The sequence below is a fragment of the Calidris pugnax genome, unplaced genomic scaffold (genome assembly GCF_001431845.1).
Source record: "Calidris pugnax isolate Ruff unplaced genomic scaffold, ASM143184v1 scaffold209, whole genome shotgun sequence".
Classification (NCBI taxonomy): Eukaryota; Metazoa; Chordata; class Aves; order Charadriiformes; family Scolopacidae; genus Calidris; species Calidris pugnax.
This window is the reverse complement of record NW_015090978.1, coordinates 2,512,443-2,529,046: the sequence shown is the minus strand read 5'-3', so window position 1 is coordinate 2,529,046 and position 16,604 is coordinate 2,512,443. Positions and strand designations below refer to the sequence as shown.

The window sequence follows — 16,604 nt, the reverse complement described above, 5'->3', positions numbered from 1 at the left end:
AAGAGGAGGAAGGACTCTTTATCAGGGATTGTTGTGATGGGACAAGGGGTAATGGTTTTAAACTGAAAGAGGGGAGATTTAGATTAGATATTAGGAAGAAATTCTTTATTCTTGAGGATGGTGAGACAATGGAACAAGTTGCCCAGAGAGAAAAGTTATTTTTGCCAAAATTACATCCTTTGCGCTATTTCTGTCAACCTCACCTCTGTGCCTGGAAAGATCATGGAACAGATCCTCCTAGAAGCTATGCTAAGGCACTTGGAGATCAGGGAGGTGATTTGAGACAGCCAGCATGGCTTCACCAAGGGCAAGTCCTGACTGACCAACCCAGTGGCCACCTATGATGGAGTGACTACATCTGTGGACAAGGGAAGAGCTATGGATGTTGCTGCTGTAAGGCCTTTGACACGGTCCCCCACAATATCTTTCTCACTAAATTGGAAAGATACGGATTTGATGAGTGGACTGTTCACTGCATGAGGAATTGGTTGGATAGTTGCAGCCAGAGGGTAATGATCAATGTCCAGATGAAGATCAGTGATGAGTAGTGTCCCTCAGGGCTCTGTGCTGTTTAATATTTTAATGAATGATGTAGACAGTGGGACAGTGAGTGCACTGTCAGCAAGTTTGCAGAGAACACCAAGCTGAGTGGTGTGGTTGACATGTCTGAGGGATGGGATGCTATTCAGAGGGACCTGGAAAAGCTCATGAGATTCAACAAGGCCAAGTGCAAGGTCCTGCACCTGGGTAAGGGCAAGCCCTGGTATCAGTACAGGTTGGGGGATGAAGGGATTGAGAGCAGCATCCTGTGGAGAAGGACTTGGGGGTACTGGTGGATGAAAAGCTGGACGGGAGTGTGTGCACAGCCCAGGTGGCCAGCCATATCCTAGGCTGTATCAGAAGTGTGGCCAGCAGGTCGAGGGAACTGATTTTACCGCTCTGCTCTGGTGAGACCCCACCTGGAGTACTGCATCCAGCTCTGGAGTCTTCAATGCGAAAAAGACATGGACCTGTTAGAGCAAGTACAGAGAAGGGCTGTGAAAATAGTCAGAGGGATGGAATGCCTTTCCTCTAAGGACAGGCTGAGAGAGTTGGGGTTCTTCAGCCTGGAGGATGCTCCATGGAGACCTCATTGTGGCCTTTCAATACTGAAAGAGGCCCTACGAGAAAGATGGGGAGAAACTTTGAAACTTCTTAGTTTCAGACTTTTAGGGCCTGTTGTGATAAGGGGGGTTAGTTTTTTGGAAAAATGTCTTAGAAGTTGTGGGAGTGTTCTTAATGTATTTTGGCATATGTCACTGTTAGCTGAAAAAGTGCAGGGAATTTTTTTCACTTTTCTTGTTCTTCCTTATCAAATCATATAAATGTGATTATATTAATCTTAACAACCCTACCCACATGGTGAAAACTATATGAGCTTCTTTGTCATTCTGTGACCAAACTGACATTCACTCTCATCCAGGGAACTGAACGGTAAGGGTATGGGAAGAGATCAGCAAGCAGAATACATGGCTAGAGACTGAGTTGCATCCATTTAGGAAAATGCTTCCCTTGGCTCCTTTTCTGTATTTTCTCAGATAACAGTGCTGCAGTTTATGTATATATTTGGGCCATCTGAAAAATGGCACAAATTGTATGGATTTTGTAGCTTTTTTCATCTTGATCATATTGAGCCAGTACTTGTAACCCATCTCTTCATTTAGATTAAAACTGTGGTTTATTGCCAGCGAGGCAAATAATAAAGATGGAATAGATTATGATCCCTGTTATGCAGTGTGTTTACAATAGGATGGAACAGATAAGGCTTCTTTTAGAAATGAAGTTGTAGATCCAGTTTATGAGAAAACATGCAGCGTAATGTTTTCTTGCCTCAAACCAGCTACGGACTGCAGTGGTTTTAGACCTTTCTTGTGAGCAGTTCAGTCATCACCACAGCAATAATTTTAAGGGACAGCAAAGGTCAAGACTTTGTTATCTATTTCCTTCATATGTTTAAGGAATATTAGGATTTTTTGAATGTAAATGCTGTAAGCATGCATCTTCACATATAACCCAGTAGATGTTAAGGTGAAGTCATTTTCAAGAAAATAATTTTCTTCTGAACACTTAAGCTATTTGTTAGTTACAAGAATAATGCCACTTGAAGTGCACTTAGAGCTGAAAGAAAATACTTTTTTCTATATGGTACCTCATTATCACAGAATGTTTTACAGTATAACTCTAAAAGGCTCATGATTTTGTTATTTTTTTGCTACTATGAAAATGCCTCAGGATGTGTCAGATGTTTACTATCAGTCAAACATGACGAAGGCAGCTGTTCATTAGCAAACCCAACAAATAATATTTTCTTACTTGCACGCTTTTGTTTTGTGGAATATGGTAAATATAATGCCAAAGCTGGAAAATGTTGTGTAGTTAAACAACTTGAAGAAATAATTGACTTTTTTTCTCTTTTTTTCTATCCCCAAAGAATAATTATGACTTCTTCAGCTGCTGGAATATATGGAAACTTTGGTCAGGCAAACTACAGTGCTGCAAAACTTGGCCTTTTGGGTCTTTCAAACACAATTGCAATTGAAGGCCGGAAATATAACATCCACTGCAACACAATTGCTCCTACTGCTGGATCCAGACTGACCCAGACTGTCATGCCACAAGGTGAATCATTTAGGGTCCACACATACTGATATTTTCAGTGAATTGAAACACAGCTGACTTTCATATCTCTTAGAAAATGCGAGTCTTTTACACTTCATACAGTGCTAACTAATTTTTCCTACTGTCTTTTTGTCTCTTAACTGTCAACTTAGTTAGTCTGTTGTAAGGAATAATTATTTCCTGCCACAAGATAAGATGTGATTTTTACAATTGACAAAAGCAATTTGATGTGGCAAGGCTCTTTAATTATAATCTCTTCCAAGATTGTCCTATGGTAGTGGAAAGGCTTATTTGATTCATCAGACGTAGAATTGGGTATTTGCATAAAGCGTCTGCACTTGTTATAGTATTATTTAATTCCATAATACTGTTTTTTGCACGACACGTCATGTGCATACTTCTTCATTGCATGATCTGCAGGAGATGATAATGAACTGAGTTGCCTAATACGTTTTTCTTCATTGCACAGTTACTAATCTTTGAATGCTAGAGCAGGTTTTAACAAAGCACTGCATTGGGAAGTCAGTATAAAGAGTGTTGTAGGAGATAGCTGTGTGTCAAGTGTAAATTTAGGGTAAGTAGAGTGACTAATTACTCTGGCTAAATGACCAGAAGATAAAAAAAAAAAAAAATCTGTAAAGATACAAAAAAAAGTCTGTACAAGGAAATTGCTCTCAGAAAGTATTCTATAATCAGCCTATTTCATTTCTGTCTCCCCTCTTCTTTTCCCTATCGATAGGCCCATGGCAGGGGGAGTTGGTGATCTTTAAGGTCCCTTCCAACTCTAACCATTCTATGATTCTATGATCATTGTCACAGTTAATGTATGTTCAACTTGGCGTGCTTACTGTTCTTGTTACAATTCAAAAGTAGTTTGCATCTTTTGTGTGGTTTTTTTCAAACTTCTACTTTCTTAACTAATTTAATAGTGGAGTAATAGCATTAGTATGTAACATCCTTGTGCTAATTTTTGAAACTAAATGGTGCATGGCATAGAATAGAATACTGTAGAAAAGCCTAAGGCCTTTGTTATGTGCTTACAACGCATCATAGTAAGTGGAGTTCCATTTCCTTTTACTGTTGTGGAATTTCTAAAAATGAACTTCTGTTATGACAGCTTTACGGGTAATTCTGAAAAATCAGGTAATGCTAAACTTTCCCAGTTCTTCATATGTCAGCATATATTTGAAAATGCCTGCTGACCTTTTGTTGAGAAGCAACTATGTAGCTATTGCTGTTGAAAGGATATTCTAAAAACTGAAAAAGGAAATTAAACAAAGTTATTTTTTATTTCCAGATAGTGTATAGATTATGTGGTAAGAGCTGTCCAGGCCACCACATGCTACTCTGACAGTATTTCCATTTTCAGATATTCTTCTCTTGTGCCAGATTACAATGATGTGCCAAAATACAATTTTGGCATACATAAATTTAGCAGGCCTGGTATCGCATTTGGAAATATTTCATTTTACATTTCATTTCTGATATCTCATTTAGAAATATCAGCATTTCCAAATGGGATGTTTCTCAAATACTCGGCAAATGCAGTTTTTTGATATTTTCTTTCCTTCATAACTGAATAGCAAATTAAAAGGGAAATAACCCAGATACATCTTCGTCAGGGGTGTGTCTAGGTTGCTTGTCCTTGTTTCAGGTTACCTGTCAGATGGAAATGTAGGAAGGCGCCTGGCTTTGCAGTCTGCACGTTATGGTGTTCCCAACATTTAGACGGTCTTTCATCTGTCTGGCTGAATGCCAGTGTCAGTGGGTTTGGAGGCATACATGCGTCTCATGAGTTGTTCATATTTAAAGAGTCTTCAAATGTTTCATTTAATTTGTCCTTTTTTTCCATGGCAGAACACTCTTGGTTAAATTCTGCCTGACTCTGGTGTTCATCAGAAGATGTTAGAGTAAGAATGATTTGGTGAAATCTTACAGTGTTTCTATTTTGTGATTCTCCCCTCCAATTTACTCTAGATCTGATCGATGCTTTCAAGCCAGAGTATGTTGCTCCCTTAGTTCTTTGGCTTTGCCATGAGAGCTGTGCAGAGAATGGCAGTCTGTTTGAGGTAATGTTTTTATTTTCATATTCTTCCTCTTCTTTCTCCCCTCTTCTTTTTCTCCCCTCTCCCCTCCCCTTCTTTGCCCCTCTCCCAAAAAGCAGTCATTAACCTGTACAATCTTAACCTTTTTGCTGAAACTGAATTACCATGTGAAATTTACATACTCAGCATAGACAGAAGAAATGTTGACCCTGTTGTGCTGTATATGACAAGTACATCAGGCAGTAACAATGATGTTGACAAGGTTACAAACTTGTCAAATTCTGGTGTGTGCTCAAAATATACTAATTTGATTGTTACAATTCTTATTGTAAGTTTGCAAGTTTGAAAACATATCAAAGCAACTACTTCAAAAGAAGTTTTTGCTTTCTAAATCATTCAAACACAGAAAATAACTCACAGGAAGGATTAATTACTTAGTTGTGTAACGTATTATAGGTATCATCATCAAGCTGCTAGCTCCTAAATTGGATGGAAGCTGTTATCTTGTTCTTGGAATTTTATGTCGCTTGTGTTCCAGTACTTAACTAAAATGTTAAATACAACCAGCAATAGTTCAGAAATTTTTATTATGTTGAGTTTGCTCTGAAGTATAGTTCTGCTTTCCTATGTTACCAAAACTTTGCTTTGTAACGTGGTAAGCTGATGATTTTCTTTTCTCTGAGCAGGTGGGAGCTGGATGGATTGGAAAATGTAAGTATTTTGTGTTGCAGGATTGATTTTGTGTTCTGAAATGACAATAGAAATGCGCAAATCATCTTTGCAGTTGACCTTTGCTCAAGATATTTTTATTTAGGGAGAGAAGATTAGCAAAAGCCTAGGGTTCTAGGAGGCTGCTTGTTTTAAGGTCAAGTCACATTTCACTATGCATGGGGGAAACTGGTAACTTACCTAAGTTATTTGTGATGCTTTTGAGCTGACTGAAAATCTACCTGAGCAACCTTAACTCTTGAATGCCAAGGGTGTAATAGAAGTCAAGAAGAATCTCCACTTCTGGTGCTAAGTATATGTTGTTGCCTTTTCTTGATAACATCTGTGTTTCACGATATAAAAGTAGCATGTGCTGGTAAACAGGCTGCTTTTTAGTAGCTTTCTACCTTTATTTAGACTTTTATAAAAATACTAGTGATATGCATTATCATGTTGAGACAATTAGCGTTCTTAATAACCAGTAGCTAACCATGTGAAGTATTTTCCTTGAGTGAATCCAGTAACTAGTTTAAATATGAATGTAAAGAAAACTTGTAGACAATACCGAGCACTTACAAGATGGAAAACTTAATTCAGTGTGTGAAATGCCTTAACTTTTTTCTGAAATATGTTGAACCTAATACCAGCATTGCTTTCCTGAACTGTTCAATCACTTTTCAGCCTATGTGAATATCATCAGTGGGTTGTAAGTAGGGCTGTTAGTTCAAGAAGTGGTTCCTTATTTTTCGAAAACATTTTTTTGCATGCTTGATAAAGAATTTGTCATTTCTAACTGTAAACGTTCTGTTGGCACTGGAATAGCTATTGCCAGGTAGTGTATCATACAGATTAAACAAATGGGGCAGCAGCATAAAACCTCTTACTGTGCTCCAGAAGGAGGTTGAGTTTTAATACAGCAAAAATCTGTGCCTTCTCTTCTCTGCTCAAAAGAAAATATAATGGCTACTGGTGAAGTCTTTAAACTGAGAACAGTTTGTCAATGAGGTACCAGAGTGGCCTTATTCATTGTGTATTCCTAATTAAGAGCAAAACCAACATGACAAATAAAGTATTAGTTGCAACCTAGGAAGCCTGTATTCTTCCAGAACTGATTTCACACTCGCCTTACCATTTTCTTTCACGTAACATCATTGAATTACAACTTCAGGGACCATTTGGAGATGCTGGCTACTGGTATTAACATTCTTTCATAGATAACAAGTGGTCTTCACATTTCCCATAGTTTTCTAAGGCTTTCAGAAGATTCCTAAGCATTGGTAGCCAAAATCATGTCGGAAGAGGATGTTTGTAGATAAATACTAGCTACCACTTCTTACTCCACAGAATCCTTCTAAAACTGATGTAGTATTTTCAGAGAGCAATAAGTCTGTTTGGTTTTAAATTTCATTAAAGCTACGTGCAATTCCTTTTCTAAATGTTAGTTAAAAGTAGTAGTGAGCCCTTTTAGTCCTGCTTGAAGCTATGCTGGTGAATTAAATTGGAGTACTCAAAACCTTTCTTTTCTTCTACCATCTTGAAAATAGATGGAAGTAATGTAAACTTAAAGTTTCTTTGTTTGTTACTTGAACTCTCTTGCTCATGTTTCCTATTAGTGCGCTGGGAGCGATCCTTGGGTGCTATTGTCAGAGGAAAGAATCAGCCAATGACTCCTGAAGCAGTGAGAGATAACTGGGAGAAGGTCTGTGACTTCGATAACGCCAGCAAACCCAGAAGTATCCAAGGTAAAGGAGACTTAGACAATGTGGATAGCTTGGGCAAGCAAAGCTTAGAAGAAAATGCTTTCTGTTAAGACATTTGCTGAAACTTTACTTCAAAAGTCTACAGAATCAGTGAATTCTTTTGTAAACACGTAACATTAATCATTTACTGTTTCAGTAAAGTCAGATCTTTTTAAGGAGACTTTTTTTGTTCTTGCCTTTAGAATTAAGACAGTTTTATCTTTCTTATTAGTTTCAAGGGAAGCAACGTCACTGTCATTTTATGTATTACAGCCAGATTAATGGTGGTATTTTATTTGGTTGCACCTACATACAGGTAGTAGCAGTGTAATAGAAAGATTATATTTTCTTTTCAGTACTGGAATAATTTTTTTGGTAGGTATTTCCATACCAAAGAAGCTCTCCACTTAAGGCATTTGGTATAAGGCAGCCAAGAAGTTCTTCCTTACTGCCTTGTGTTTCTGATTAAGATCAACCCCTTGGCTGGTGACCAAGATTGCTGTCTCTTCCAATGCTTCATTTACTTACTTTTTTCTTTCCCATTATTTGTTTGGTTTTGTTTTTTTAAACCAAAATTACTCTGATTTTTCCTCCCATACTCGTATCTCTTCCATCTTCCAGTCTTTCTCATTTTTGTCTTATGTCTCTCTCTATTTAGATGCATGGTTGTCATAGTTCATAAATGAACCATACAGGCTAATTTTCCCGTCTGCTTTCCAAGATTTCTCAAGGTGTTACCTATAGTCTGTTAGTGTGAGTTACAAGTTGGTTGTTTTGTTATGCATGTTGTTACTTAGGCCGAAGATCCAGTATTTGTCAAATTAGGAAATGCCAGCATTTATGTGTTTGGAGGAGGAGGGAAAGAGGCATCTTTATGTACAATGCCAGTTGAATTTCAAAGATACTTAAATACACAGTAGATGTTTAAGCTGTTGCTTCTAAAATCCTTTAGGGTATTTCTTTAAAACTTAACCAAAATACGGTGGTGTCCTCTCAATATGTCCTGGATCAGCTGTAGGTACTGCCAGGCTGAATGAAAACTGTTGCATTAATGTATTGTATGTGAGAATCAGAAGAGTTGAGGAAAATTCTGACGAAGTTAGCTGAATAGAATTTTCAGTTTTATAGTAAAAGTTTTTCTACTGCCAAAGTCTTCACTTTATTGCTTGAAGGTATTCAACTGTTAAATAATGGAAACTAATTAGAGTACCTGCCTTAAAAATGAAAAGCTACAATACCAACTATCTGCAAGCTAGAACTCTCCCAGAAGATTTCACTAATTTAAGTAATTTGATGTTGTGAACAGCAATCATGTACTAACCATTAGGTATGGTTTAAAAAAATACCAATTAGATGAAGTATTTTCTTGTAATACAGTAGAAAATCTCATAATCAGAAATGTTAATCTTGTTTCGTAATTTGGGCGTGTACTGATAAGAGCAGTTTGAGTTTATTTGTTCTAGATTACAAAAAAGTGAGAGCTTCATCTGTTGGTCAGTTGGACTTTTTTTAAAGGTAATTTTTTGTTACATGTGTTACAGTCATACATAAGTGGATACTTGGATTCATGTTGTAATTTTTTTTATTATTAGAATTCTCTTTTTTGCAATCATAGGAGGAAGTAATTCTCTTAAATAAATTAAATGCTCCACATCTAATGTCAGAATGATTATGCATTTAGAGACCTGCCTAGCAAAGCACTCATTTGATATTTAGTTACAGCACATTCATAGTTGTGTATTCTAGTCAGGGTCATTCTGCTGGAGGTGCTGAGCTCTTGAAAAACGGAAGTACTGTCTCATTATTAGTGGTGGTCTTTTAAGAATTAGTTTTCTTAAAGCCAGTGTAAGTATAAAGATCCAAGCTTTTTTTTGCATTGTTTTTTGACATTGTTTTTGACATTGCATTGTTTTTAAAGAACTTCTTCAGTTTTTAGGCTTAACTTGTTCTCTTTGCACATGGACTGAATCAAACTAAAAAGCTCTTGCTTGCATACCAGAATATGATTCTAGAGGGTTTGTGCAATTTTAATTAATAGGAAATAGCTGATTGTCACTTGAAGCTTTTCAGATACTATGATAATGCACTCCATAAGCATTTTTCTTGGCAGTTGCGCTCCATCATCTAGAGGAGCAGCTTTTGGTTGTGCAGTACAGTCCTTCACTCAAACTCCTCCCTTTACCCCAAAAGCCATCTGACACAGTTGCTGTAACTGACTATGCCTGCCTTTTCACTTTCCTTTTAATGATTCAAGTGTCTTTGAATGTTCTCTGTAGTTAGTCCCTGAGCTTTACAGCCTCAGTCCTTAATGTACATGGAGAAGTTCTGGCAATTTCTCTGTACTCCCACACAGTTCTAGGTATAGTTTTGTTAACTAGCTGAAGGTACTATTAGTTGTGCATTCACTACACTATGTCTTTTTGACAACAGAAAAATCTGAGAAGAGACTTTTGTTTTTAAGAAGCTATCTGAGAATTTAGGCTTTAGGAAGTTGAGAAGTGGAAGAGGTGGTTTTGCTTGCGTGTATTCTCCTACATTCCCTTTAGCAGGAGTGAAAAGTAACAATCTACTTAACACAACATGAAAATGTCACTGCCTCTGAGGCAGCAGTGAATCTGCAGTGACTTAGGTGTTAGAACTCTTTCCTGATTTGCATGATGATGTTAATTTCTTACAATGATTACACTAAATAATAGTTTTAGCTTACTTTATACCACTTCAGAACGTACTAGAAATCTTTCAAGAAAATAGCGCATAATCAGAGCCTTAAGGCTAGGACACAGGATCAATTTACAGTGTACATCAATGAGTCACTGTAATCAGCTCCCTGCATGCCCTTAGGCAGTAGCAATTGCAGAATATTGTGACTTGGCTTAACTAGTCCTAGAAGAGAATTGCTCAGGCTTTCATTTGCAGCTGGACCTAATGAGCTGACATATTTGTCACGGTAACATGATTCCATGTTTCAAGATACTAAGAGGTCCTGGGGTCCTCTGCCTGTGCATAAGCAGAAAAAAACCCAAATTAAATATGATACAGAAGCTTCTGAATGTGTGGTGCATGAGCAATAGGTCACAGCTGCACATTGCACTGCACGTTGCCGTGTTGTCTCTGTGTATTCCCTCTCAGGCAAAGCTGGATCTCGTAGCCCTTGACTCCACAGTGCACTACTTGCTCTTGTGTTCTGTTCGGACTCTTCCTGTTATGCACAGGGAATAACCAGATTGTGTTGTGGGATAGGTGGAAGACAACTATCCCTATCTTGCAGATTGTTTACTCTGTACAGCATTCTGTAGTGTGTATTGCACAGTTTAGTATCTTTAGTTGTTTTGTTGTCTAGGAAAACAGAATTAATTATATCTGTCACCCACATGAGGCAATCTCTCTCTGTCTCAATTTCCTCCTCAGTTGTGCCGATACAAGCCAGTTATGGCTAAATCTATTCTTTTAGAGGTCCGTAATCTTCTGTTACGTTCACATGCATTTTTAATTCTCTTAGAAGCAGTCTAGGTACAGAAAACAACTTGAGTTGTTGACTTGGCGCACTTCAAAAGCTTATCTCTGGTATAAAGCAAATTAATATAAAATGCATAAAGGGTGTGTGTATGTATGTATACTTTGTGTGTATATGAAGAAAAAATTTACGTAAGAAGAAATCTGTTCCAGCTTCAATTTTAGCTTTCTTCATATGTGGTTAAAAAAGGCTTAAAACACCTGTGCTGTTTCCTCCATATTTAAGGGGTATGTTTCACATGCAATATGCTCTATTTGGAAAGTGAGGGGAAATTTTTGGAAAGAGACAGGCTTTGCCATGGCTATTTTCAACCTTTGTTCTTCAGGTTAATCTTTCCCTGCCATCTGCTAATCATTTGCTCCATAATAGCAGACCATCCTGGAGTAGTGGACATTGAAGGTTTTTAGAGTTCACTGGTAGTATAACAAATACCCCAAAAGCAATATTAGAAATAATTACATTAGGGAAAAGGTTTCCTACTAGGTTTGTTTAGAGGCCTTCCAGTACCTAAAGGGGACCTACAGGAAAGAGGAGGAAGGACTCTTTATCAGGGATTGTTGTGATGGGACAAGGGGTAATGGTTTTAAACTGAAAGAGGGGAGATTTAGATTAGATATTAGGAAGAAATTCTTTATTCTTGAGGATGGTGAGACAATGGAACAAGTTGCCCAGAGAGAAAAGTTATTTTTGCCAAAATTACATCCTTTGCGCTATTTCTGTCAACCTCACCTCTGTGCCTGGAAAGATCATGGAACAGATCCTCCTAGAAGCTATGCTAAGGCACTTGGAGATCAGGGAGGTGATTTGAGACAGCCAGCATGGCTTCACCAAGGGCAAGTCCTGACTGACCAACCCAGTGGCCACCTATGATGGAGTGACTACATCTGTGGACAAGGGAAGAGCTATGGATGTTGCTGCTGTAAGGCCTTTGACACGGTCCCCCACAATATCTTTCTCACTAAATTGGAAAGATACGGATTTGATGAGTGGACTGTTCACTGCATGAGGAATTGGTTGGATAGTTGCAGCCAGAGGGTAATGATCAATGTCCAGATGAAGATCAGTGATGAGTAGTGTCCCTCAGGGCTCTGTGCTGTTTAATATTTTAATGAATGATGTAGACAGTGGGACAGTGAGTGCACTGTCAGCAAGTTTGCAGAGAACACCAAGCTGAGTGGTGTGGTTGACATGTCTGAGGGATGGGATGCTATTCAGAGGGACCTGGAAAAGCTCATGAGATTCAACAAGGCCAAGTGCAAGGTCCTGCACCTGGGTAAGGGCAAGCCCTGGTATCAGTACAGGTTGGGGGATGAAGGGATTGAGAGCAGCATCCTGTGGAGAAGGACTTGGGGGTACTGGTGGATGAAAAGCTGGACGGGAGTGTGTGCACAGCCCAGGTGGCCAGCCATATCCTAGGCTGTATCAGAAGTGTGGCCAGCAGGTCGAGGGAACTGATTTTACCGCTCTGCTCTGGTGAGACCCCACCTGGAGTACTGCATCCAGCTCTGGAGTCTTCAATGCGAAAAAGACATGGACCTGTTAGAGCAAGTACAGAGAAGGGCTGTGAAAATAGTCAGAGGGATGGAATGCCTTTCCTCTAAGGACAGGCTGAGAGAGTTGGGGTTCTTCAGCCTGGAGGATGCTCCATGGAGACCTCATTGTGGCCTTTCAATACTGAAAGAGGCCCTACGAGAAAGATGGGGAGAAACTTTGAAACTTCTTAGTTTCAGACTTTTAGGGCCTGTTGTGATAAGGCAAGGTGTAATGGTTTTAAACTGAAAGAGGGTAGATTCAGACTAGATACAGGGAATAAACTTTTTACAATGATGGTGGTGAAACAGTGGAACAGGTTTCCCAGAGAAGTGGTAGATGTTCTGTCCCTGGAAACATTCAAGGTCAGGTTGGATGAGGCTCTGAGCAAACGGATTTGGTTGGCAATGCCCACGCTCAGAGCAGGAGGGTTGGACTAGATGACCTTTAAAGGTCCCTTCCAACTCAAAACATTCTATGGTTCCATGATCTCCCTAGTGTTCAGCCAGACACTTGCCAGCTCACCAATTTGAGAGTCCAGTCCTATCATATATTTTGGAAGAAGGTTCTTTGAAGAGGAGATCATAGTATTCTGCACCATTATTAAATTACAGGTTGCTTTTATATTGTTCGTCATAATGACAACATTGCATATAGAATACACATTGGTAATCTTCAGATTTTGCCATTAATAACGATAGTTACGTTTCTGCATGGAAATGGGTTGTTGATGTGAAAACTTGAGGAAACCCTAAGGTTTATTTGCAGGTCAAAGCTGTATTTTGCCTTGAAGATTTGAAAGCAATGTGAAAGGCTGCCTTTGGTTCATGCAAGAAAGATAGAAACAGTCTGTTACTTCTCCCAGCAGCTCAGTATTGCTTTTCCTTCATTAGTTTCATGAATGAAAAAAGCGATAAAAGGGACTATCTTTTAAAGGGTTCTTATAAATTACAAATCTCGTTTTGCAAATTTTCACATTCTGTAGATGTTATAACCTCATGTCATGTTACAGCAACGGTTGTACCCAAAGATAAAGATTGTCTTTGGTAGAAGAGGTGACAACTTATGTTTGTTTCATAGATGTTCCTTTGTGAGATTCAGGCCACAAATAAAACATTATGAAGATTCTAGCAGTGAGACTGGGAAGCAAGAAATAGTTTAAGAAATCAAGATTCTGCAAGAGGGTATGCAGCTAACTTGCAGGATATTTAGGGGAGTGCTGTGCGATAGAGCAACATGGTGCTAGCACGAGGAGCAGTATGAGTCAGTGGGGGTAAAGGGGTTTTGAAATGGAGGGGAGCAAGTCCAAAGTAAAGATAGTTTAATAATAATTTTGTATTCTCAGATTTAAACACTTTTTCTCTTTTTCTGTGCATGATTCTCACCACTTCTTTTTTTGATTCTTTCTAATGTTAAATACTGATATTAGCCATGTTGGGCATCAAGGAGCAAGCTGTCCTTGATGGCCTGCCTTTACTGTAGCTGCGTTCTCTGTCTAAGCCATGCATCACCTTGATTGTAATCTGGGCATTATTCAAGCCTTAGTTTTAATTTATTTATTTCTATGACTTGGGAAAGAAGGTAACCGCCAGGACATGAGACCTGTTATTTTTATGGCAAATAATCTTCAAGATAAGAAAAGCAGTACTAATTTTCAGATGTTTACTTCTGAGACAGTTGATACATAATGCTTATTATCTTCTTAACACTGTAGTTCAAGGGCTAAAACAAAGTATTTACAGACATATTCCTCTTGGCTTGAATAGTGATGTATAGCACTAATTGTGTTTTGGTCACTTGAATTAGATACGTGTGTGGTTGACTGCTGGGTGCAGAACTGATAGAACACATGTAGAGATCACTTACCATCAACTGTTGTGTAGATACCTGTAAAATGCAGCACTATGCTCAATTTGTGGATGTATATTTATTTTGTTTAAAAATTAATTGAGAAGCACTAGGCTATAGTGCCTATCTCATTTGCTAGTATGTTTGTTGCATGTCTAACTTGAATGTCTCGTTTATGGCTATTTATACGTGTTTTTTTTCCAACGCCTTTCTCTAGAATCCATAAGTGTATTGAATGATGCACTAAGTCAGATAGAGTCGCAAGGCAATGTTTCTATGAATTCAACAAGCTCCGGATCAGTCGTCTCTTCTTCTGTTGACACAGTAAGTACCTCCATCTACCACATGCACTCGAAGTTAGGTGAAAAACTTGAGCAAAGATACTGGTGTTGCTGATCAGGTTCTACTCTGGCTTGCTGTCTGCAATAAGTAAGGTGGGTTTTAAACTGTGAAGTGAGGAAGCAGAATACAAAACATCTTCAGACTCCACTCTTTATTGTTCTTATTGATGATGGGAAAACAAGGCTAAAGAGACTGAATAATACAGAATGCAAGTGCTTGTAAGTTCTGTAGGCCTCTTGCGTTAGGGTATCATTCAGAAAAGGGGCAGGGGACAGGTCTTGTTGGGCAATGTGGTTTTGCTCTGCTGCCTCCGCTATAGATAGGTACTTTTTTCTTGTTTCAATCTTATTGAAGGGTTAATTTATTTCATTTGTGGTTTGTTTTACAAAAATTCTTATACATTGCTGGAAGTGGAGCTGTATGAAGTTATACTACTTATTCTTGAAGTTAATTGCTTGCAGCAAAATATAATGCATTACATAGGCTTGCTTGTACTGCAAAACATACATTAATATTTTATGGTATATTTATTACGCATACTTTATGTTTACATGTGGCTATAAAGAAAATACTCAAATGTGAATTTTGTTTGATATGAGAATTATAGAAAGAATACAAATGCAATATTAACTATTATAAAGTTTTATTTAATACTGACTTTTATTTTCCAGGCAAGCATTGTTGGCCGGGAGTTGGCTACTAATGTGTATAAATACACTCACTTAGAGCCTATTCTATATGCCCTTGGTGTGGGAATGTCAACTAAGGATCCAGATCACCTAAAATTTCTCTTTGAAGGAAGTGAAGAGTTCTGTTGTTTACCTAGCTTTGGAGTAATTCCTGCTCAGACTTCGATGTTTGATGGTGTTCCTTCTATTCCAGGACTAAACATTGATCTTGCAAAGGTATGTAGAAGTAAAGTATCTAATTATGTTTCTGCTGTATATAACTAGAAGGTGGCTTACAATTATTAAATTTGTAATATTAATACATTCCTTTAATTCTAGAACAGGAAAATTCAGTGGTTTGTATTCTTACATCCTAAGAAGTTATTAATTTACCTCACTTCTGTTAGCTGTACCTTCCTAAGATGCTATGAATGATCAATTTTTTTTTAATTTTAATTTGTTAATAAAAATATGCTTTTATTAAACCACAAAAGTTTAAACTTCCTTTGAGAATATTTTCTGTTGGGGATAAATTGGAAAAACAAAACAGGAAACTTGTGGGGTTTTTGTTTGTTTGTTCTGACCTCTTTTTAAAATAATGGTGTATTTCCTTGCAATTGTGATGAGGGAAGCAATAGAATATATTGATTGTTGTTACAGTGCTGCCTTTCTTTACATAGATGCTGCATGGGGAGCAATATTTGGAACTGTATAAACCATTACCAACCTCAGGTCAGTCCTTTTGTGTTGCTGATTTGCTTTTCGGTATGACAAGAGTTCCTGTAGCCATATTATAAATGGAAATAAGGAAGCTCTGTTTTCAATTGGATTTTTTGCATATTCTTTTCACAAGGGGTAGGGGAGAAGAGAGGCAACCTGTTGCATTATTGAAGGAATTATGAAACTCTGTGTTCTTGGTTTGCTTTTCTGTAGTATACGTAGTAAACTCATGCCTAATCTTTGATATAATAAGCAAAACCACTACATGCTGGTGTATGACTCGTATAGTATGATACTTACAAGCAGAACTTTTAATTCCTTCTCTAAGGTTATATTGTAAAGCTTTTGGGATGTTTACCTAAAAATTTTTCAGGACTGGTTGCATCTGTGTGCCTATAAAAGGATGAGATTTAAATTATATATGTAAAGGAGGAATGGACATCTTGATGAGGAGGCTAAAAAACAATTACTTTTCTTCCTGTTAGAATTCTCAAGATACTAGTTACTATAGTAGCAAGCTGTTTTCGCAGATGGCTGTGTTTTCCCAGTTTACAACACTTGAGGGGTGCTCATTACACTCGTTCAGGATAGGCATGCATGTGTCTGGGTTTCTTTATTAGTAGTTTTTAAAAATGAACTTTTTCTGAGTGTTGAAGGAAAAAAAATATTATTCCAAGCCACAGATAAATAGCATGATTTCCTGTTGAAACAAAAAAGAGATGGGTAAAAGTTATAATAACTTCAGCGAAGTCTGAATATTAGTAATTTATTGCCAGGATTTCATAAAGCTTTTTATTTTTCCATTTCATAGGCTGATTATGTAAACATATAT

General features: G+C 37.8%; 1 protein-coding gene across 2 annotated transcripts in view; it reads left to right on the top strand.

Moving 5' to 3' along the window:
- HSD17B4 (hydroxysteroid (17-beta) dehydrogenase 4) overlaps positions 1-16,604 on the top strand; it is a 72,281-nt gene that overhangs the window by 20,344 nt on the left and 35,333 nt on the right. The window contains exons 1-7 of one of the 2 annotated variants that reach the window (XM_014953448.1): positions 2,453-2,658; positions 4,636-4,727; positions 5,390-5,414; positions 7,025-7,153; positions 14,260-14,366; positions 15,056-15,289; positions 15,733-15,784. In XM_014953448.1, coding sequence (XP_014808934.1) covers positions 2,478-2,658; positions 4,636-4,727; positions 5,390-5,414; positions 7,025-7,153; positions 14,260-14,366; positions 15,056-15,289; positions 15,733-15,784 — 820 coding nt within the window. In that variant the 5' untranslated portion in view covers positions 2,453-2,477. Of the gene's footprint in view, positions 1-2,452; positions 2,659-4,635; positions 4,728-5,389; positions 5,415-7,024; positions 7,154-14,259; positions 14,367-15,055; positions 15,290-15,732; positions 15,785-16,604 lie in introns of those variants that run through there. The other variant, XM_014953449.1, reaches the window with a different exon arrangement.